General features: G+C 41.9%; 1 protein-coding gene across 1 annotated transcript in view; it reads left to right on the top strand.

Moving 5' to 3' along the window:
• Window positions 1-7883: 7883 nt before the first annotated feature.
• The window catches only part of foxo3b (forkhead box O3b), a 72788-nt gene continuing 56814 nt past the window's right edge, over window positions 7884-23857 (top strand). Inside the window, exon 1 of the mRNA XM_063040800.1 lies at window positions 7884-10383. Within this exon, the coding sequence (XP_062896870.1) occupies window positions 9793-10383 (591 nt within the window). The 5' untranslated portion in view covers window positions 7884-9792. The remainder of the gene's footprint in view (window positions 10384-23857) is intronic.

Raw genomic sequence — 23857 nt, 5'->3', positions numbered from 1 at the left:
CAGCAATAGTTTTAATAAACAGATATAAGAAATAGGACCAAGAGCATTCTATTGACGACTCAAATATTCTTAATTTTTTCCAAAATCACAACTGGTTTTCTATTTCAACACAGTTTATCCTATCCTAACCACCTACTCCAATTGAAATATCCTCAATGAGCTCCAAACTTCAGTAAAATAAGATTACACGTTCATAAATCTAAGCTGACTCTGCTGCTCAGTCATGTTATTAATACTTCAGAGTTTGAAGACACAATTTTTATTATAGATTCCAGTAATGTCCGGAAGATTAGCTGACTGGCAGGAGACAAATAATGGGAATAAAGGGGGCCTTTTCTGGTTGGCTGCTGGAGACTAGGGATGTTCCACAGGATCAGTGCTGTACCCGCTACTTTTGATGGTGTTATGGCCAAGTCTGTGGATGATACAAAGATAGGTGGTGAGGCAGGTAGTTTGATGAAGCATGAAGTCTACAGAAAAACTGGGACAGATTAGCAAAATAGGCAAATTGGCAGATGGAATCCATGTAGAGAGGTTTATGGTAATGCACTTCCATAGAAGGAATGAAGACATAGACTATTTAATAAAAATGGGAGCAAATTCAGAAATCAAAAGTGCCAAGGGACTTGAGAGACTTCATGCAGGATTCCCTAAAGATTAACTTGCAGGTTGGGTTGATGGTAAGGAAAGCAAGTGCAACGTTAGCATTCATTTCAAGAGGACTAGAATTGAAAAGCAAGCACATGATGCTAAGGCAGAGGAGGGAGGAGAAGATGGCAGTGTGACCGTTCCGAATTGATATCAATATGTGTTAACTCGGGGGCCATGCACAATCCGGATTTGATGGCCGTGAGAAGCACGGAGGAACACCTGGAGTAACTTCTGAAATGCCCGCTTCGCTGCCGCTGCTACTGTGCGATCGAGAATCTCCGGAGGGGGAGGCCCCAGATCCTCAGCTTTGCCTATTGACTGTTGCCAGGGCCGGGGTCGAAGTGCTTAGCAGAGGTGGTGTTTTCGGACGGACTCGGAGTCGGACTGTGGTCGGATGCTTCCAGAATGCTGCATCGGCAAGTTGGCGGTGCTGGAGGTTCACCGTCTGCGTGAGATGATGGGACTTTCGAGAGACTTTGAGACTTTTTACCGTGCCCATGGTCTTTCTTTTAATCAAATTACGGTATTGCTTTGCACTGTTGCAACTATATGTTATAATTATGTGGTTTTTAATGTCAGTTTTTAAGTCGGTTTGTCATGTGCTTCTGTGATATCATTCTGGAAAAACATTGTATCATTTCTTAATGCATGCATTACTAAATGACAATAAAAGAGGACTGCATGTCCTCATAATCTAATCTGATAATCTAATAAGGTTTTTGGTGAAACCACATTTGTAATACTGTGAGCAGTTTTGGACCAAAGAAGGATGTGGTAGCATTGGAAAAGATCCAGAGGAAGCTTATAAGAATGATGCCCTAAGAACATGAGACATAGGAGCAGGACTGGGCCATTTAGCCTATCGAATATGCTCTACTATTCTATCATGGCTGATTTGTTTTCCCTCTCAACCGCATTCTTCCTTACTAATCAAGAACCTATCAAGCCCTGCTTTAAATATACTTAGTGACAGCCTCCACAGCTGACTGTGGCAATGAATTCCACAGATTCGCCATCTTCTGGTTGCAGAAATTCCTCCTCATCTCTGTGCTAAGGGGATGTCCTTGTATTCTGAGGCTGTGCCCCCTGCCTTGTCTCCCCACTATTCAAAACATCCTTTCAACATCAACTCTGACTAGGCCTTTCAATATTCCATAGGTTTCAAAGAAATTCCCCCTAATTCTTCTAAACTCCAGTGAGTACAGGTCTAGAGCCATCAAATGCTCCTCATACATTAACCCTTTCATTCCTGGGAAAATTCTTGTGAACCTCCTCTGGACTCTCTCCAATGCTAGCACATCCTTCTTTAGATGGAGGGCCCAAAACTGCTCACAATACTGACCAGTGACTTATAAAGCCTCAGCATTACATCCTTGCCTTTATATCCTGGTCCCGTCAAAATGAATTCTAACATTGCATTTGCCTTCCTCACCACCGACTCAATCTGCAATTTAATCTTTGGGGAATCATGCACTTGGACTTCTTTGATTTCTGAATTTGCTTCCCATTTAGAAAACAGACTATACCATTATTCCCTCTACCAAAGTGTATGACCATATATTTCCCTGCATTGTATCTATCTCCCCCTTTGCTCATTCTCCTAATCTGTCCAAATCCTTTGCAGACTTCCTGCTTCCTCAACACTACCTACCCTTCCACCGATCTTTGTATTGTCTGCAAACTGGGCCACAAAGCTATCAATTTCAAAATCCCTATCACTGACGTAACGTGAAAAGAAGAGGTCCCAAAATCAACCCCTGCGGAACACCACTAGTCACTGGCAGCCAACCTAAAAAAATCTCCTTTATTCCCACTCTTTGCCTCCTGCCGGTCAAAAAGCCAATCTCGTATCTTTCCTGTTATACTGTGGGCTCCAATCACATTAGCGGTCTCATGTGCAGCATCTTGTCAAAGGCCTTCTGAAAATCCAAGTAAACAACATCACTGGCTCTCTCTGTCTATCTTCCCTTTTCCTGCCCTCAAAGAATTTCAACAGTTTTTTCAGGCAAGATTTCCCTTTTTGAAAACTATGCTAACTTTGGCCCATTTTATCATGTGCCTCCAGGTACCCTGAAATCTCATCCTTCCTAGTGGACCTTATGCCTCTCTCCCTTCTGAAAGAGTGGAGTGACACTTGCAGTTTTCTAGAACTATTCCGAAACCTACTGATTATTGAAAGATCATTACTTATGCCTCCACAATATCTTCGGCTACCTCTTTCAGAACCCTGGGGTGTAGTCCATCTGGTCCAGGTGAGTTATCTACCTTCAGATGTTACAGTTTCCCAAGTACCTTCTCCTTTTTCAACCTCTCACTGTTACAGGTGGAAGTTCCAACTTGGTTCAAAAAAGGCAACAATTACACCACAGCTTCTTCCCCTCTACCATCCGATTCCTAAATGGACATTGATCCTGTGAACACTATCTCACTTCTTAAAATATATATTGTTTCTGTTTTTGCATGAACTTTAATCTCTATGTATACTGTAATTGATTGATTGATTTATTCTTCGAACATTTAAGTATTGCATTGAACTGCTGCTGCTAAGTTAACAAATTTCACGACACATACCAGTGATAATAAACCTGATTCTTTTTTTTAGTAATGGCAACTTACATGCACTTCTGCCTCCTGATACTCTCGAATTTCTGGAATGCTGCTGGTGTCTTTTGTTATGTTTTGTAACTCCAAAACATTAAATTAATTAAAAGAAAGACAAGCGAGATGTGAGAATATTCGCTTCACTTTTTACTTTAAGTGAGGCACACACGTATCATGTAGTAGCATCACCCTTCTGATCAATTTTGGCCAGCTCTTCCCTTGTGTCTCCCAGCTCTCTGCCGTGTCCTTTACTTGAGTTTAATACTGAATTATCTGATTTTAGCGTCTCCCTCTCAAACTTCAGGATGATTTCTATCATATTATGATCATAGCTCCTGTGGATGCCTTTACCTTAAGTTCCTGAATCAAGTCTGTTTCATTGCACAACACCCAAAGCAGATTGCCTTTTCAATTCTGCAAATAAAAGGATTAAGGTATGAAGAGTGTTTGATGGCTCTGGGCCTATACTTGCTGGAGTTCAGAAGAACTAGTGGGATTTCCTTGAAACTTACTGAATATTGAAAGGCCTAGATAGAGTGGATATGGAGAGGATGTTTCCAATAATGGGCGAGTCCAGGACCAGAGGGAACAGCCTCAGAATAGCAGTATGTCTGTTTAGATGAGGAGGAATTTTTTTAGTCAGAGGGTGGTGAATCTGTGGAAATCATTGTCACAGACTGCTGTGAAGACCAAGTCATTGGGTATATTTAAAGCACAGGTTGATAAGTTCTTGATTAGTAAGGGTGTCAATGGTTACAGGAGAATAGATTTGAGGGGTTAATAAGTCAGCCATGATTCAATGGCGGAGCAGGTTCAATGGGCTAAATGGCCTAATTCTGCTCTTATGTCAAACGGTTTTATGGTTTTAATTTCCCATTGTGTGATTCCAGGCTAATAGGACAGTTGTTCCCTGTGTCATCTCTCCTCCTTTCCCAAATACTTGGTTCACATTTGGCACCCTCCATGCAGAGCATGGAAACAGGCCCTCTAGTCCTAATTTGTAGGAACGAATCCAGAATCTGTGGAATTTAGGAAGATCAACCAGAGTATCATTTGCATCTCTAATTATCCCCTTGAAAACTCTGATGTGGATCATCAGGTCTCTAGGAAGTACCACTTTTCAAGCTCATTAAATTCTCCAGTTGATTCTCTTTACTAATACTGATTTCTTTTACTTCGTCATTTGCTCTAGCCCCTTGTTATTCAGTATTTTTGGGTGGACTTTTTTTTATATAAAAGTGACCACAAAGTAATTATTTAAGTCAAATATAAAAAAAACTGCAATATCTCAACAAGTCAAGCAACATCACTGGAAGGACATGCAATTAACTACTCAGATGAAAGACCCTCGTCAGAACTGTTCTGATGAAAGGTCCTCGAAATGTTAAGTTTCTTTCTCTTTCCACAGTTACTGACTGGCTGCTTGTTTCAAATATTTCCTCTTTTGTTTCAGATTTCCAGCATTTGTAGTTTTAGATTTTCCTTAGTAAATTATAGATGATTAAAGGAAAAAAAAAGGCCCTTTGGCCCATCCTGTAAATCCTAAGCTTTAAGTTCCCCTCCTCTATCCTTTCTTTCTTCCTTATTATTATGTTCTCTTATTTCTACCTGTAAACACAGGTGATGCCAACAGGCTCATTAAACTGATTGGAAAGGCTGGCTCTGTTATGGGAGTCAAACTGGACACACTGGAGGCTGTGGTGGAACAAAGGATTCTACGGAAAGTCCTGGCAATTCTGGACATGTTTCTCACCCTCTGCAGGCCACCTTGTCTGAACAGAGGAGCACTTTCAGTATTATACTAAGGCAACTGCCCTGCTCCAAAGAGCGCAATATGAGGTCATTCTTACCCTCGGCCATTAGGCTCTATAATGAGTCAACTTATAGCCGGGCAAGTGATGACCCCCTCCTGTTAGACTGTTTGAAGTAAGTTATTTTTTAACCTTTCTACTTCTCTTCTGATATTTGCATATTTGTATATCTGTGCACTTGTAATACTACTGTGACACAGTAATTTCCTTTGGGATCAATAAAGCATCTATCTAAAGGACCCACACGTCCCCTCTCATTTTTTCCCTTTTTACATATCTATAGAAACCTCAACAGTCTTCCTGTCAAGTTTATTCCTAATTTCCATTTTGCTTCTGTATTACATTTTTTTTATCATCCTTTGCTGAATTCTTAAATGCTTCTATTGCTCAGGATTGCCACTTTTTTCTGGTAGTTTTACAATCCTCTTCCTTAGATGTAATACACTTTTTAAATATTATGGTTATATGAGCAGCTGGTGCATATCACAAGTCCTGGTTCCAGTGACACCAGGCACACAATCTCTGAAGAGTACAGTATTGATATTGGCTGAAGTCACCCGTCTTATAAAGACCCTGCCCAGAAGAAGGCAGCGGCAAACCAGATCCGTAGTAAAATTTGACAAGAACAATCACAGTCATGGAAAGATCATGATCGTCCACGTCATATGATACGGCACATAATCAACGAACAAATACTTTCCTGTTGAATCCATGATCAAACCACATTTCCTGTGGTATTTTTGTGCTCTGTGTAACTTATTTACATTTAGTGCAAATCGGGGAATATTTCTTTCTATTTTGTGATTGCCTGTCCTTTAACTACCACAGCTAATATGTCCCTCACCCCTTCATTGTTTCCTTTATCTAGATTTAAATCCCTCGTTTCAGATTGAACTAATTTACTTGCAAACAATCTAAAATTATTTTGGTCACTGTTTCCTAGGGGCCACTTATATCATGATTTATAACATAACATGAGTTATCCATTTCTTGTTGAACAGTGGACTGCACAAATGGATCGTAAAGAGACTCAGAGGTGCAAGGGGACTTTGGATTCCTGCTTTAGGACGCCCTTACGGTTAACCGGCAGACTGAGTCAGTAATAAAGAAGTCAAATGCAATCTTAGAATTCATGTTGATGGGATTAGAATAAGAAAGCAAGAATGTATTATTGAGACTTTAAAGGGCATTTGGTCAGACTGCATTTGGAATATAGTGAGCAATTTTCAGCCCCATATCTAAGGAATGATATGCTTGCCTCTGGAGAGGGCCCAGAGGAGGTTCATAACAATAAACCCAAATTTCATTATGCAGCTTAAAGTTATGAGGAACATTTGATGTCTCTGGGTCTGTACTTGATGGAGCTCATAAGGAAGAGGAAGGATCTCATTTGAAACCTACTGAATATTGAAAGGCCTGTATAGAGTGGACGTGGAGAGGATGTTTCCGGTGGCACAAGTGTCTAGGGTCTGTGGGCACAGACTCAGAATAAAGGGATTGGGAACTGCAACTGAGATGAGGAGGAATTTCTTCAGCCAAAAGGTGTTGAATCTGTGGAACTCATTGCGACAGATGTCTTTGGAGGCCAAGTAATTGGATGTATTTAAGGCAGAGATTGATAGGATCTTGATTGTAAGAGGGTTAATTATTTATTTATTGAGATACCGTGCAATACAGGTCCTTCCGGCCCTTTGAGCCACGCCGCCCAGCACCCCCGATTTAACCCCAGCCTAATCACGGGGCAATTTACAATGACCAATTAACCTACCAACTGGTACGTCTTTTAATCGTGGGACGAAACCGGAGCACCCGGAGGAAACCCAAGCACACACGAGAAGGAATGTACAAACTCCTTACAGACAGTGGTGGAAATTGAACCTGGGTCTCTGGTACTGTAAAGTGTCATGCTAACCACTACACTACTGTGCCCCCCCCGCCAATTGTTCTGGGAGAAAGTGGCAAAATGGGGTTTAAAAACAATTAGCCAGGATCGAATGGCAGAGAAGACTTCATGTGCCAAATAACCTAATTCTGTTCCCCCATCTAAACTCACTACCTTAATGCTCTTAAAGAACGTCCAGCAAATTCCATTCCATCTTGTTGAATGACAAGTCTGATTAAAGGGGCTGAAGGGTCTACTGTTGAAATTAAGAAACGGATAGCCTACAATGGTTATATTGCAAATAGGTCAGGCAGGTGGGTTGGCATTGCAAATTGATGAAAATTCATCACTATATGGAGAAAATCTAGGCACCCAACTCTTTGAAGATGTTTAATCACATGACTTGATTATGAAGTAATAAAGCACGAGCTTTGAAGTATAACTTGAGGGCATGTCAAATACGTTGCCTCAATTGATTATTTTTATTCTTAATTAAATCATATTTTAAACTATTTTAAAGAGTAAACTGTCGACGTTTCAGGCTCAGACCCTCCATCAGGACTGGGAAAAAAGGATGAGTTCATTGTTTGTGTGTGTGTGTGTGTGTGTGTGTGTATGTGTGTGTTGCTTGGATTTCCAGCATCTGCAGGTTTTCTCGTGTTTTAAACTATATACTGGTTTGTTGGACACACTCTCTTTATCAATGAGCTTCCATGCTCATGTAGGATGTAAAATTCACACTGCTTGTGAGACAACTGTTGATCAAAAGGCAAACTTCGTATTGTTGTCCTGTGTTCCTATCGAATTTGGCGCACTGAAACCAGTTAGAAAACACAGAGCTTTTTTATTCATCGCCGAGCTGGAAGAGATACGCTAATACTAGATATACTATCGCGTCGTAGCATAACGCGTTGTTTTAAAAATAACACGATCTAAAATGCGTTTTGCTAACCATTGTAGCTTGACATTTAATTTGCCTTCAATCTAATTAATTTGAACTTGTTTCTTTCTTTGTTTGCAGAGTCAGGCTTCTCGAGAGACATTGCAATGTAGGTCAAATTACATAGCAACGCATGTGCAGTGTATAATCTGTTCATATGCCATCGTGCTTTTCTTTGACAGTCAATTCTAATGGATCATAATGGCTTACAGATTTAACGGTAAATACTTCTATACAGTGGCTCAGTGTAAGTTAAATCCTCTCCTTGTCTCCATAAAAGTTAAGACAGCATGTTGATAATTAAAATGTTCAAGCGAAATACAAACGGGCACATGGTGTACATAATGTTCTTCAAGAGGATTAAAACAGATGGTTGAGTATGCGGATAGCTGGGCTCACCAGGGGAATTGCAGCTATAGTAATATACTGGGGGAGGGGGAGGGCGAGATTCAATCCACCACCCTTACTTTGTGGAGATGTAAAATTATAAGAATCCCGTGTCAAAACGTAAATCAATTCCAATCGGGTTTGTAAATATTTAGGCATTATTTCCCCCATAATTTTAATGGATTTCTCGTTACACGTTTCTGCTGAAAATATGGTTTTTATTCGCTGCGTTACGTCGTTCCTTGTGCATGAAGCACGCCTGACAACTCCACGCACATGTTGGATTGACACACTGAAAATAATGCAGCATGGCTGCAGCAAGCCCAGCCTGACAGCACATGACTCGTACTTAGACCAACGCCAAACATACAACTACCACTAAAAGCGAGGTTAATGCAGTAGACCGCACCACGTCCGCTCCTTCCCCACGTGCTTTTGACAGGATTTAATGCACGGTCCATGTTTTTGTTATTATTGTGCATCCCTTCCCCCCACCCCCCAACCTCGGGATGTCGTCGACTTGCCAACTAGCCGACCAATCAGCGCCAGGCGATAACCTGAGTGACATTCTCGCTCTTCCAATAGGAGCTGGCGGCAGCTCAAATCACGCGCTCAGGCCAAGAGGGTGACGCAATGTATTTCAACCCGTCAACCTAACCTGGTAGTGCGGCCCCCTTGGTGACGCACGCGATCGGCGGTCTTCCATTCGGCCAATGAAGTGGGTGGGTACGGCCGCTGCCTTCCCCACCGGAGGAGAGTGCGAGCGGAGGGGTCCAATGAGCGCCGGACGGGGGCGGGGCGAGCGCGGTAGTAAAGCTGGGTTACGCTGCTCTGGCGTCTGTAACTTTGTATCGTCGGGAGGGACGGCCAGAGAAAGAGAGAGAGAAGGGGGAATATGAGTCTGACTCTGCCTTGTCAGAGTGGGAGGAGAAGCGACAGCGAGGCGGCAGTGAACGTGGAGTTCGGCGCGAGCCAGCTGGTGACCAGCGAGTGACCGTGCGCGTGCCCCCAGGTGGGGGGGTGGGGGGCGAGGGCTCGAGGCCAGCAGTCGGTGCGCAAGCGGGCGGGAGGGACCGGGCGACCCACAGGAGCCTTTTAAACCCTGCACGGAATTATTAACCCCTTCCCCATCTTTTGAAGAAAAGCATCTCGGCAGTCAAAAGACAGGGGTGGTGGGAGGAGGAGGAGGAGGGGGGAGCTCCGGGCAGAGAACAGGAGGGTAGAGGCGAGTTTGTGTTCCGCGGTGACACGGACTCGCGAGTTAGCGACCGTGTCAAGATGGCAGCGGCGGCAGTCTGCTGAGTGCCCTGGCCGAGCCTTCTAATTCTCCCCCCTCACTCGCTCACTCAGTGCAGCCTTCATAGAGTTTGAACCCAGTCCCCCTGCGGTTACACGGAGTGGTGCGGTGGCCGAGTACGGCGTCCCGAGGCGGTTTCAGCCCCTAGCACCCGCTCTTGCATCTCCCCTCAGTCTCGCCCCCACCAACCTTCTCCGAGCTCACCGCTGGCCGAGCGCAGATCATGGCCGAGGGGGCCGCTCCCGCTCCGGCCCCGTTGGACATCGATCCCGACTTCGAGCCGCAAACCCGTCCCCGCTCCTGCACCTGGCCCTTACCCCGACCCGACTTGCCCGGCTCTTCGTCTGCCTCGGGCAAGAATGATGCCGGGCCCGAAGCGGCGGAGATGATACCCGAGGAAGAGGAGGACATCGACGAGCTGGGCAGCACTGAGTGCGGCTTGCTGGCCGTCCCGGGACTGGGCGGCGGAGAGCTGGAGCCGCAAGGGGTTGATGGGCTGAAGCAGCCGGCGGGGACGAGCGGACGACCGCGGGGATCTTGCTCTCCGCCGCCGTCCTCGATTACAGTCAGCGGCTCCGGCAGCGCCTTCATGGTAGCGGGGACGACTGTTGGTAGTACGGCCGGGTCGCAGCATCGCAAAGCCTCGTCCCGTAGGAACGCCTGGGGCAATATGTCGTACGCGGATCTGATCACGAAAGCCATCCAGAGTTCGGCGGACAAGAGGCTGACGCTATCACAGATCTACGACTGGATGGTCCGCTGCGTGCCCTACTTCAAGGATAAGGGCGACAGCAACAGCTCGGCCGGCTGGAAGGTACAACCGCATGTGATCTGTCATTGCTTTTAGTAATCCAGTCTTTGCACTTCACCGTCGAATTACTGTTTTCCCAAACCTTGCAAGGCATCTGCTGGTTGTAGTTATAAGATTCGACTTTCTGGTTTTCCATGGCTTTTTGGAAAAGGCCGCGGACGAGGTTTTCAGCCCAGCTGAGATAACTTGTTCCGGAACACCCACGAGTGGCGGGGTAAACCTATGATAGGCGTTGGGGAGGTGCTGCCGTTTTCCCATTAGTTCCTTAGTCTAACGGAAATTGTTAAATTAAGAATACGTAACTAAATTGTGTTTGAGTGGTATACAGCACTTAGCAGGGTAGAGCCTTCCATCTCCCTTGTGTTTTATAGTCAATGAAGTAAGAGTCGTCGTTGTAGTTAATAGGAAAACTGCCGCCTATTTGAATAGAGCCGTATTCCATTAACGGCAAAGGGACTGATATTGGTTGAAGGCACGGCAGGCACAGTTCAGGAAAGGTCTTACCCCGTGACACTGCTGTATTCGCTGGCTAGGCCAGATAAAGACTGACTTGAACATCTAAAAGTTCTAACATTGGCAACGGGCCATTAATCTGACTTGTGCTTGACGTTAGGATTTGCCTTCAAGCCAAAAATTGTAGGTTCAGTACAATTTTGTGGACAGAACTTTTTTTTGCAAAAGATAGGTTGAAATGTGGCAGTGTTAGAACTAATCAGTCCATGTAATTGAACATTAATGTTCCATAAGCTATGGTGGTAGAAGGCCAGTTATGTTAGCACAATGTATGGTATTTATGTGGCAATGAAGTGTGAGTGAAGAGCTTAGTGGCAAGGGCAGTTTTATAATTATTTCAGGTCTTTGTCCGTTTATTTATTTTGTTTAGGCTTTTCTTCTAAATTGAAGAAAACATAAAGCATCTTTTTGAATTATGGATATGTATTCTGCACCATCAGAAAACTTCAAGGCCTTCCAGCTTAGTTCTGATTGGTCGCAAAACTGAAATGTTGACTATTTCTCTCTTCACCCATACCTGACTTGCTGAGTTTTCCCTACATTTCCTGGTCGGTTTCATCTTTCTAGCATGTGCAGGAAGTGTCATCAGTTGGAGGATCTTGAGCAATAGCTGACGAGTGTGGTCTACCTCCTAGTCTGTTTCGTAGTACCTTTCAGGAATTGGTTATCTTGCAGTTCAGGTGTTTGCAGGCAAAGAGGGAACAGATGATAGATGGATTTAAGGCAGCATACACACAAAGTGCTGGAGGAACACAGCAGGCCAAGCAGCATCTATGGAAAAAAGTAAACAATTGGTGTTTCGTGCTGAGACCCTTCATCAGGACTGTTTACTCTTTTCCATCGATGCTGCCTGGTCTGCTGCGTTCCTCCAGCATTTTGTGTGTATTACTTTGGTTTCCAGCATCTGGAGATTTTATCTTGTTTATAAGGCAGCACATTGCTACTTCAGACCCTGAGGGCATCTTGAGTGTTCAATTCTACAACTGACTCCTAGGACTTCTTATGAAAATACAGTCAGAGCCAAGACCATTGTAAGTCTGGTGTTACTGATGTGATTCCAGGATGCCATTTTGCTTGGTTAAGGATATGGTATTTAGGAGAGGAAGGTCGGAGTACTGGACCAGTTTGGACACTGGTGGGATCTGTAAAAGATTTACACGTCAGTAGGACTTGGCCTTGATAGTGCTGTTGGAGAGTGGCAATAGGATGGGAGGTTATGTACATTCCAAAAGTGTGAAAGTTCTGGAATGGCATTCATCAGTACTGTAACCATTTGTAAATTCTAAATTAGTGAAGGCAAGCAAAGGAAACAAATGTTAGAAAAAGGAATATACTTAAATTCCTTGTATACTTAGCCATATAGGATTACTTAGGAGGTTTAATGAATGAGGTGGATGAGCAGTATAACTATTCTAGAAATATGGATTTGGGGGTAGGTCAAGTATATTAACTTTTCTGGAGTTTGCTCTCAGATGAAGGATTTTTTCATAGTGATTCTATTGGCTTAAGAAACAATCGGTTATGAGATGGGTTGACTTCACAAAACAATGATCAAATGCAGCTATTTAGGTGGAACTAAATATAAAGAGCAGCCTCACTTTATAATCCCAATAGTCTGAGGGAGATGTGTAGGACAGCAATTGACTACGTAAGTTAACTCCCCACGTAAAGTGTATAGGTAGTACAGAATTCTTAAATTACTTGCAAGAGATGTTTTACTCAATGTTTTTGTAAGACCAAGCCTCCACTAATTTAAATTCCTCCACTAATCTGGAATTTATTTTGACTACTGTATTCAAATTCTGGAAACCTAAACATCTGGTTTATTAATGTTCTGAGAGATTCTGGCCTATGTATGACTCCTGACCGTTCAAGTAGATGACTCTTAAGTTCCACTTGTATCGTTACCACAATGTTCAAACAGAATTGAGTGTTTTACTAAGGTGGTCCATTTCACCTTTTTGTGGGCCAGTCTAAGGCATCACAAATTTGATGGGCTGAATGGCTGCCTTCCGTAGCATAAGGAAATATTTGAAGTACTAGGGATGGGCAACAAATGTTGCTTTGTCATCAAAGTAAGTGTGTACTTGGACCAAGGAGATAACTAAGAGGCAGAGGATGTTATTGGATGTAACAATGGGGAAATGGCTACATCACTAAACCCGCATGAGAAGTAAAGAAGTCCCATAGGCTCTGACTTTCAGAGATTCCGACTAGAGGTTCAGTCTTTGGCTACAGTAGTGATGCTCAAGGATTGGGGAGCTGGTGACATGATATTGTTTAAAAATCGAAGTTAGCACTGACCCAGCTAGTTAGGTATTTAGTGGAATCTGTAAGGAATAATAATTCCTTTAGTATGGGAAAACAAAATATGCCTTACAACAGATTCCTCTAGTATGGAAGATTTTTTTTTTGAAGGGAAAAGTGTATATGAGTGACTTCATTGGATGTTTTTATATAAACTTGGCCAATGGTGGTGGTTGATGTAGCCTGGATGAAATTTAGCAAGACTGAACAAATAAGGTTCAATCAGATGCATTGCTCAGTACATTCCTTGTGTAAAGACCATTAAAGTTTATAACCTAAATATAGGAGGCATGATAAAAAAATGACCAGTTGGTTGGTTGATAAGTAGGTAGAGTAAGAAAGAAGTACATAGTATTAGAATTATGTATACGTATATAGATAAGTACAGCTTTGATTTTACAAAGATTAGCTTTATTGTCACACATACTTCAAAACATACATTGAGAATGTATGAACTCCTTAAAGGAGTGTTGAGAATTGAGCCCCAAATGGTGCTCACTGAGTGCTGTAATAGTACTACATTAACCACTATGCTACTCTACATCTCAATGTCCTTAATTTGCATTTTGTTCACAGTACTTGAATTGTAGTAAAGGAGAGTTCAAGAACTTTATGACTTTAGTAATGCATGTCTGATACTGATACTATTGTTTTCACTAGTGTGGCACTATTTGGTGTATGTTCAAAGCATATACAGTACAAGTTTTATGCTGGTTTTAGGTGGTTGCAATCTAACATTGATTCCTTGGTAATATCAATTAAACAAAAGCATCGTTGCAGTTGTACTTCTAGCATGAGACTCTGTATTTGTAATTAGTGAAATTAAGACCATTAGGGTTTGAAGAAGTTGGAAGTGTGAAATTTTAAATTTCTCCCACATCGTAATTAGTGAAAGATACTTGAGTAATTTGTGAACTTTGATTGGAATCATGATGTATTTTATTCCTCCTTATTTTTGCAACTTTCCTGCGTATATTTTGACATTTTAAATTTTTAAATCAAATTATAAGACCATAAGATATAGGAGCAGAAGTAGACCATTTGGCCCATGGAGTCTGCTCCACCATTCCATCATGGGCTGATCCACTTCTTCCAGTCATGCCCACTCCCCTACCTTCACCCCATACCCTTTGATGCCCTGACTAATCAAGAACCTAACTATCTCTGCCTTAAATACACCCAATGACTTGGCCTCCACAGCTGCTCGTGGCAACAAATTCCACAGATTTACAACCCTCTGTCTAAAGTAATCTCTCCACATCTCAGATCTAACAGAACGTCTTTCAATTCTGAAGTCATGCCCTCTTGTCCTAGAATCCCCTACCATGGGAAGTAACTTTGCCATGTCTAATCTGTTCAGGCTTTTTAACATTCACAATGTTTCTATGAGATTCCTCCACCCCCCCCCCCCCATTCTCCTGAACTCCAGGGAATACAGTCCAAGAGCTGCCAGACATTCCTCATATGGTAACACTTTCATCCCTGGAATCATTCTCGTAAATCTTCTCTGCACCCTCTCCAATGTCAGTATATCCTTTCTAAAATAAGGAGCCCAAAACTGCACACAATACTTCGTGTGGTCTCACGATTGCCTTCTAGTGCCTCAACATCACATCTCTGCTCTTATATTCTATACCTCTAGAAATGAATGCCAACATTGCATTTGCCTTCACAACTGACTAAACCTGGAGGTTAACCTTTATGGTATCTTGCACAAGGGCTCCCAAGTCTCTTTGCATCTCTGCATTTTGAATTCTGTCCCCATCTAAATCATCTAAACCAAAGTGCATGACCATATACTTTCCAGCATTGTATTTCTTTTGCCACTTCTTTGGCCATTCCGCTAAACTATGTAAGTCTCTCTGCAGGCTCTCTGTTTCCGCAACACTACCCACTCCTCCACCTATCTTTGTATCATCGGCAAATTTAGCCACAAATCCACTAATACTGTAGTCCAAATCATTGACATACATTGTAAAAAGCAGCGGTCCCAACACCGACCCCCGTGGAACTCCACTGGTAACTGGCAGCCAGCCAGAATAGAATCCTTTTATTCCCACTCTCTTGTTTTCTGCCGATCAGCCAATGCTCCACCCACGCTAGTAATTTCTCTGTAATTTCATGGGCTGTTATTTTGCTAAGCAGCCTCGTGTGGCACCTTGTCAAAGGCTTTCTGAAAATCCAAGTACACAATGTCTACTACATCTCCTTTGTCTACCTTGCTTGTAATTTCCGCAAAGAATTGCAGTAGGTTTGTCAGGCAGGATTTTCCTTTCAGGAAACCATGCTGGCTTTGGCCTATCTTGTCATGTGCTTCCAGGTACTCCGTAATCTCATCCCTAACAATTGATTCGAACAACTTCCCAATCACTGATGTCAGGCTAACAGGTCTATAAGTTTCCTTTCTGCTGCCTCCTATCCTTCTTGAATAGTGGAGTAACATTTGCAATTTTCCAGTCATCTGGTACAATGCTAGAATATATCGATTCTTGAAGGGTCATTGTCAATGCCTCCACAATCTCTCCAGCTACTTCCTTCAGAACTCAAGGGTGCATTCCATCAGGTCCAGGAGATTTATCCAGTTGTAATTTTCACTGCACATACTTCACTTTCCTGACACTCTTGAATGTCCAGTATACTGCACTTGTCTTCCACTGTGAAGACTGATGCAAAATACGCATTTAGTTCCTCTGCCATCTCTGCATCCCTCAATACAATATCTCCAGCGTCATTTTGTGTTGGTCCTATATTTACCCTCGACTCTGTTTTCCCCTTTATATACTTAAAAAAAAAGCTTTCAGTATCTTCTTTGGAATTAGTCGCCAGCTTCCTCTCATAACTCATCTTTTCCTTCTGAATGACCTCCTTGGTTTCCTTCTGCAAGTTTTTAAAAAATCACCAATCCTCTATCTTCCCACTAGCTCTGGCTTCCTTGTATACCTTCTCTTTTTGCTGTTACTTTGGTCTGACTTCACTTGTCAGCCACAGTAGTGTCCTTCTTCCCTTTGCAAATTTCTTATTTGGAATATGTCTTGCACTTCCCCCATATTTTTTTTTGTACAAACTCCAGCCATTGCTGCTGCTTTATCTTTGAATTTAAGTATTCATTTTGCCATATTTGGGAGTAACAATGAAAAAAACACCAAGCACCAAATACATAGATTCTTAAGAGTTAATTTCCTCTCAACACATTGTTCTGTGATTTGGGTTTTTGTTTGGAAGCTTTTTTGAACAAGTGTTTGGCTATTGCTGATTTACCTAATACTGGTATCTAAACTGTGAAATAGTTTTGTCTTGGTGGTAATAAACAAGAATACCAGTGAATTTCACAAATTTAATGAAACACTGGTTTCATGACCTGAAGATTACTGGTCTTGGTGTCTGCAGCATGACTTCCACGATCATTGTCGTTTGACCATAAAGCACTTCAACCTTGACTTGAACTCCTGCCCAGATTCTTCATTTATTACCCTGGAGCTATAACTTCTCTCTGATCCCTGTCCCTAAACCCTAACCTAACCCGCAACTCCCCTCTTTTCCCAAGACCATCCCTATGAACCTTAAAAACAATTGAGTCTAAGCAATGATATTGGACATTGTACCTCGATGCCATCTTGACTGGATGATTGACATGCGGATTCATTTTATGTGCCCAGATTACTTCAGTGGCTCTCGGGTGCTCACTATTGATGGTGTTTTGCACAACTCTGGAGATGAGAGTTTTATTTGCAGATGGACATGTGTTGAATGATCTTCTCCAAGAAGTACGAGAGAAATGAGGAAATGAACTTCCATAATGGATAATTAATATAATAATAGATGTTTAGTTGGTGTGGACATGTACAGAGGAAATCTTCCTGTTTGTTGTCACTGTTACCAACATGACTGCCCAAGCTTCATTCTCTCTAAACAGACCTAGCAATCTTTTCTGTGTTAAGTTGACAATGTTTGGCAAATCCTGGAAGTGATGCAGATGTTATTAGGAAAATTAAAAAGACTTTTTGTTGCAAATGTACTTGTGTCCATCCACCAGTGAAATAAATAAGTTTTCACTTGCCCTTCCTGTCATTTAGGTTGAAGCTGAGGCATTTCCTGCTTAATTACTTTTAGATTGTGAACTTGGGCCTTGAGGCTCAACCCTTCTTTGCATGGTCTGATGCACGTGATAATTTGTTGAAGGCCACGTGTTTAGTGCCAACAGGTGTTGAGGTACCAAAGGGAATAGTTGGAAAAGTAAGAGTTTTGAGCAGAGTTTTGTACTCAGATTTTGTTGTTTTTTCTTCTTCAGACCATGCACTCGTACTTCTGCTACTGACTTGGTATAAGTTCAATGTCATGCAAGTTAACAGGCAAGATATTTGCCATCCTTCAGGGTGGTATACATGCAGTAGTAATTGTGCAACTTTGCTAATAGCATGCATGTTAGAAAGCTCTTTTTAAACTTTTACATTGGTGTATTTGAGGTCTAGTATTGTTTTGCCAGGGAAGATGGTGGAAGGACATTCAACTGTCTTGTTCAGAAGCATGTTGGGTAAGTAGTTGAAAGGAAATAAATTTTAGGGCTATAGAGAGACATTGGGTGAGAGAAGTAGCTTGACTACAACTAGAGCCAATAAAAGGCTTGACCTATGCTGAAATTGGGCCTATGACTGTAAACTTTACTGCAGTATTTCTTCACCTGGCGGTTTCTTCACCAATATCTGTACTTGTTTCCATTTGAATGTTAAAAACCTTGTAAGAATGCTGAAAGTGACCAAGTGGACTGACTGAAATTAAATATTGAGTAGACTATTTAATGTAACTAGTATAGTTATTTAGCAACTTGAATATTTTTTTCCCAATCAAGGAGATGGTATCGCTGACAACAGCCTATCCCTTCCTGGTGAGCTGAATTCAGTTTTGAATGCTTTCAACAAAGGGAATTGGAACCAGCCCTGATAGCCTTCGTGCATATGAACTTGCAGTCATTCTTGCAGATGTCTGAATCTTCTGGATAGTGAACCCGCAGAAAACATCAGTCTTGATGCTGTCACTAGCTGTGTCCTTGGATCGTGCAGAGCTCTTTATGTGGGGGTATTGGTAGACATTTTTAATCTCTCCCTCCTTTAATCTGATGTTCTGACCTGCTGTAAGGAGAACACTATCATCCTGATACCTTGTTTTTGTTAGGTAATGTACCTTGACGAGTCTAGTGGCTCTGACGTACGCCCATGAGTCCTTCAAGAGCCTGGTCATGCCACTCCAACTCCAGCCTCCCACACAACTTCAACCCAATGCAATTTACTTACCACAGAAGCAGGTGCACAGTGGATACCATTTCCCTGGCCCTTCAGTCAACTCTAGAGCATCTGGACAGTTTGTCTATGTTAGACTATTGTTTATTGACTGTAGCTCTGCCTTCAAAACTGTAATTCCAAATAAGCTCAACTCAACACCCAAACTTGGAACTAAACACTTCCCTCTGTAACTGGATCCTTCCTGAGGAGCAGAGCACAGTGAAGCACGATCAGTAAGGATGGGCAGCAATGCTGCCACTACAACCCAGGGAGAGGGAGAGCACATGTTCCTGTTTTCATCAACAGTGTTGAGGAAATGAGAGTTGAGAGCTTCAATTTCCTAGAGTGAACATCAATCGGCTGTCTTGGTCAAACTATGTCGACACTATGGCTAAGGAAGCTCACCAATGCCTCTACTTGGGAGTCTAAAGAAATTTAGTATGCCCCCTTTGGCCAATTTTCTATTGATGCACCACTAGAAAGCATCCAATCTGAATGCATCTTGACTTGGTCTAGCAGCTGCTCTGTCTGTGACTGCAAGAGACTGAGGTTGTGGATAATACTTAGCACAGCACAAAAACCAGCCTCCCCTCCATGGATTCTGTCTACATTTCACATTACCTCAGTGAAGTAGGCAATATAAGCAGACCCCACCCACCCTGGACATTCTTCTTCCTCCCCACTTCCAACAGACAGAAGATGCGAAAGAACATCCCCCAGGCTCAAGAACAGCTCACCTGCTGTTATGATGACTAAACGTTCCCAGAGTATGATGAAATTGACTCCTGTATTCTGTTATTGTTTTCTCTTGCTCTTTAATAAAATGATCTATATTGATGACATATAAACAGCTCCTTGATATGTGACAATAAACCAATTTACCATTTTAAATTTGTGATTTAATACATTGTTATCCACAACACTTTATCGTTAACAATCCTCTGACTTTTTAAAGTAAGTCACCCATAAGACATAGGAACTGAATTAGGCTATTCCATCGTGACTGATTTATTCACCCTCTCAACTCCATTTTCCTGCCTATTCTTCATGACCTTTGATCACGAACCAGTCAACCTCCACTTCAGATACACCAGATGACTTGGTGTAGCGATGAATTCCACAGATTTCATCACCCTCTGGCTAAAGAAATTCCTCCTTATTTCTGTTCTAAAGGAATGTCCTTCTATTCTGACGTCACCATGAACAGAAATATCCTTTCTAGGTCTACTCCAACTAGGCCATTTAACATTCAATAGGTTTCAAAACTCCAGTGAGTATAGGCTCAGAGCCATAAAACACTCCTTGTACATTAACCCTTTCATTCCTGGGATCCTTTTCATAAATCTCTGGACTCTCTCCAATACCAGCACATCCTTTCTTAGATAAGGAGCCAGAGACTGCTCAATATTCAAGTACAGTCTGGCAATGCAATGCTTTATAAAGCTTCAGCATTACATCTTGCTTTTATATTCTAGTCCCCTTGCAATGAATTCTAGAATTGTATTTGTCTTCCTCATCACTGACTCAACCTACAAGTTGACCTTTAGGGAATCTTGCACGAGAACTCCGAGTCCCTTGCACTTCTGATTTCTGAATTTGCTTCCTATTTAGAAAGTAGTTTACGCCTTTATTCCTTCTAGTGTGCATGATCATACACTTTAACTATAATTCCATCTGCTACTTTACCCATTCTCCTGATCAGAATCAAGTTTAATATCACTGGTATATGTTGAGAAATTGGTTGTTTTGTGGCAGCAGTACATTGCAATATATTATAATAAGCTATAAATTGCAATAAGAAATCTATCTTGAAAAGTTAAAACAAGTGCAAAAAGAGCAAAAAACCAGTATGATACGGGGGTTCATTGTCCATTCAGAAAACTGACGGTGGGCAAGAATCGGTTCCAAAATCATTAAGTGTCTTCTAGCTCCTGTACTTGCACCTTGATGTAGCACTAAGAGGGTATGTACTGGGTGATAGGGGTCCTTAATGATGGATGCAGCCTTTTTGATGCATCGCCTTTTGAAAATGCTGCAGAGGCTAGTGCCCATGATGGAGCTGGCTGAGTTTGCACTTTTCTGCTGCTTTTTCTGATCCCGTGCAGTCGCCCCTCCAAATTGGATGGTAATTATAACCAGTTCTAATGCTGTCTGTAGTACATTTGTAGAAATTTGGTGTCATACCAAGTCTGTTCAAACTCTAAAGGCTTTTGACTCCACTCCTTGGACTCCCGTAGCAGAGCTTGTAACTAGTTCCGGCCATGTGGTTCCCATGTGGACTGCCCAGTCATTTCTCCATCCGTACATGTGCCGTTGATGCTCCATTTCCTCTGTTCACTTATCTATTTTATGCCATTTTTCTTGTCCAATGTACAGTATCAATTGATCTACACAATACATTTAATCATTGCAACAAGCAGAATATATTCTGGCAGGGGATTTCTAATGTCAAATGCCAACACTTGACCAAATCAGTCAAGTTCTGTGGGTCTAGCTGATTCTATAACAAGCAGTAATAAAGAAAGATTACACCAGTAATAAGCCTACTTGTGCTTCTTTACCTATGGCAAATACAACTGCCTATGATAGCATTGGAAGAAATTACTGTGCAACTGTCTTGGGTAGAAGTTGAGATGGGTCATTGGCCTTGTAATACTGCAGCACATAAAGTAAACAGCTATGCAGTTGATCAACTAACAGATGAGATCTAAGTTGGTTGATCAACTAATTATCACATCTAGCTAGGATTGATGCTGGATGGTTAAGCGCATAGGAGGAGGTAGCTGCAAGGGTATTCCCAGTTCATTGATAATGCATACAAAAGATTAGGCTGATAAGGCATTTGTCATAATATTTAGTCAGGTATGATCTGTCTTTTGCTTGGAACACTCACTGTCAGAAGCTTGTTGGTAGCTAATTTCTTGTCATTAATGGCTCAGGATGCATCAACATCCCAGCTGTGGTACTTAGCATTAGTGTTGCAGAACTGACTGCACCTGTTGGCAATATTGCCTAGCTCTGTCCTGTTCACTGAAAGCAGGATAAATCTAGTCTGGCTAATCAGTTTTCACTGAATGTACTCGCCCCAGAAAAGAGACAGGGCACATTGTTGACAATGTGATAATGTGGCACTTGCAATTTAAATTGCTCACCCATGCCAAGTTTGGGTTTTGATAGGACCACTTAGTTCCAGATCTCATCAGATACATGGAACAAAGAGCTGAATTCCAGAGATGGAAGTTGACTGCCCTTGACATCCAGATGGCATTAGACCAAGTAATAATAAGTGAAGTGGGTGAGCATTTGTTGAGGTGGGGGGTGGCCGGAATCGTGCTCCAATAATTGTATTGAGGTTGTTGGAGTTCCAGCCCTGGCATCACTGAATGAGTTCCTCATGTCACTGTCCTAGGCCCAAATGTATCTTGGCTACATCATATGTGGCTTTTCTAGCATCATATCAACAGTGGAGGTTTTTGCTGATGATGGCAATGCTAATTTTTTTTGTATTCCATACCTATATGCTAAAAAGCCTAGGCATCATTTAAGTGACAATAGCATTTGCTCCACGTATGTCAAGCGATGTCCCACCATCTACTCTTGATATTTAATGGCATTATCGTTAAGATTTTCAGTATTCTGGAAATCATTATTGACCAGAAACTTGTTTGAGTTAGTTACATGAGTACTATTTTGATACCACAGCGCCTTTCTGTTATTTACAGGTGTGAGATAGGGTGTATGTGCCTCTTAAATATAGATCCTGAAAAATGAATGAATAAACTATCCAAACCAGTGTTTCTGAACTTTTTATTTTACTTTATCTCTGGTTTCTTTTCCACTGCTATTGACTTAACCCCTCAACTACGTCTATTCCATTTTCAACATTTCTTCTCCCATTCTAAACATGAAAGGTTTCCCTTCCCTTAGCTTTCACCCAATTAGCCTACTTATTCAATGACTCATCCTCTATGAGACATGCACTCTATATGGTCCTAATGCATCTACAGTCTTTTGTCTCCACTTATTGTTTCTTTGGCCAAATTGTTACTTGAATGCCTCATAATTTAGTAACTGCATAAGTTTTTTTAATAGTTACTGTGATAATATTTGGTTAGGTTGACTGACTGCACATGTACAGCTTCTACAACTCCAGGAATTAGAATCTAACTTGCCATGTTGAACGGTGCTGATTGGGGAAATGGTTGCGTTTCCCCAAATTTGGAAGAAGACCAGCAAACAGTTCTTGCTTGAAAGAATTGCCGTATAATCCTCCTGAATAAAGGAATTCTAAAAAGACAAAAGGCTTAAAAGTGCTAGTTAGTGGTTTCTCTAATAAATTGTTTAATACTGGAATTTAACTTGGGTCTGATCTCTAATTCTGGATAATAAAGCAAATTTAAATGCCTTTTGTGTAGTATGTTAGAATTGTAGCTCAGATCGTATGCATTAATACTCCTTGTGGTTTAGAAGCTTATTCTGGCACACATGTGACCTTTTGGGGGTTGTGGAGAGGGGCAGATGTTTGCATTCCCAGCAAGCAGTCCATAACGTATTGCAATAGTTTATATTTTTACATACAAATTGTAATAGCAGATTTTAATTCCATATTCCAGATTTTGTGGTAGTTGAGAATACTGTAAGGGTGAATTTTTGTTACCAAAGCCACCTCAGCAGCAGAGGCTGAAATGCCTCTGCTTATGAGGACATGCATACGAACTACTGCCTTTACTGTTCTGTCCACCTGTGTTAGCACTTTCAGTGAGCAAAAGTGATGCTGCTGTGTGTATAAATATATGAAGAGCCACTTTTTTTTCACGTTATGCAATTTGGGTGATGGAGTTGATGACTTTGTGGCCAAGTTTGCAAATGATACTAGGATAGGTGGAAAGACAGGTCGTGTTGAGTAAGCAGGGAGTCTGCAGATTGGGAGAATGGGCAAAGAGGTGGGAGGTGGGATATAGTGCACTTTGGTAGAAGGAATAAACTGGGAGAAAATTCAACAATCCCCAAGTGCAAAGGGACTGGTCCTTGTTCAGGATTCCCTAAAGGTTAATTTTGAGGTTGAATTGGTGGTAAGGAAGGCAAATGCAATGTTAGCATTCATTTTGAGAGGACTAGAATGTGAGAGCAAGCATGCGATTGCGGTATTGTAAGTAGCTTTGTGCCCCTTATCTAAGAAAAGGTATGCTGGCATTGGAAAGCGTCTAGAGGAGGTTCACAAGAATGATTATGGAATTAAAGGATTTATGTATGAGGAGCATTTGATGGCCCTGGCCCTATGCTTGCTGGAGTTTCGAAGAATGGGGGGGTGGGGGGAGGGGTAGATGTCAAAACCAATCGAGTATTGAAAAGCCTAGATAGAGTTAATGTGGAGAGGGTGT

Source organism: Mobula hypostoma, chromosome 2, assembly GCF_963921235.1.
Source record: "Mobula hypostoma chromosome 2, sMobHyp1.1, whole genome shotgun sequence".
Lineage (NCBI taxonomy): Eukaryota > Metazoa > Chordata > Chondrichthyes > Myliobatiformes > Myliobatidae > Mobula > Mobula hypostoma.
Note: the sequence above shows the minus strand (reverse complement) of the source record. Positions and strands in the feature narration are given on the sequence as shown.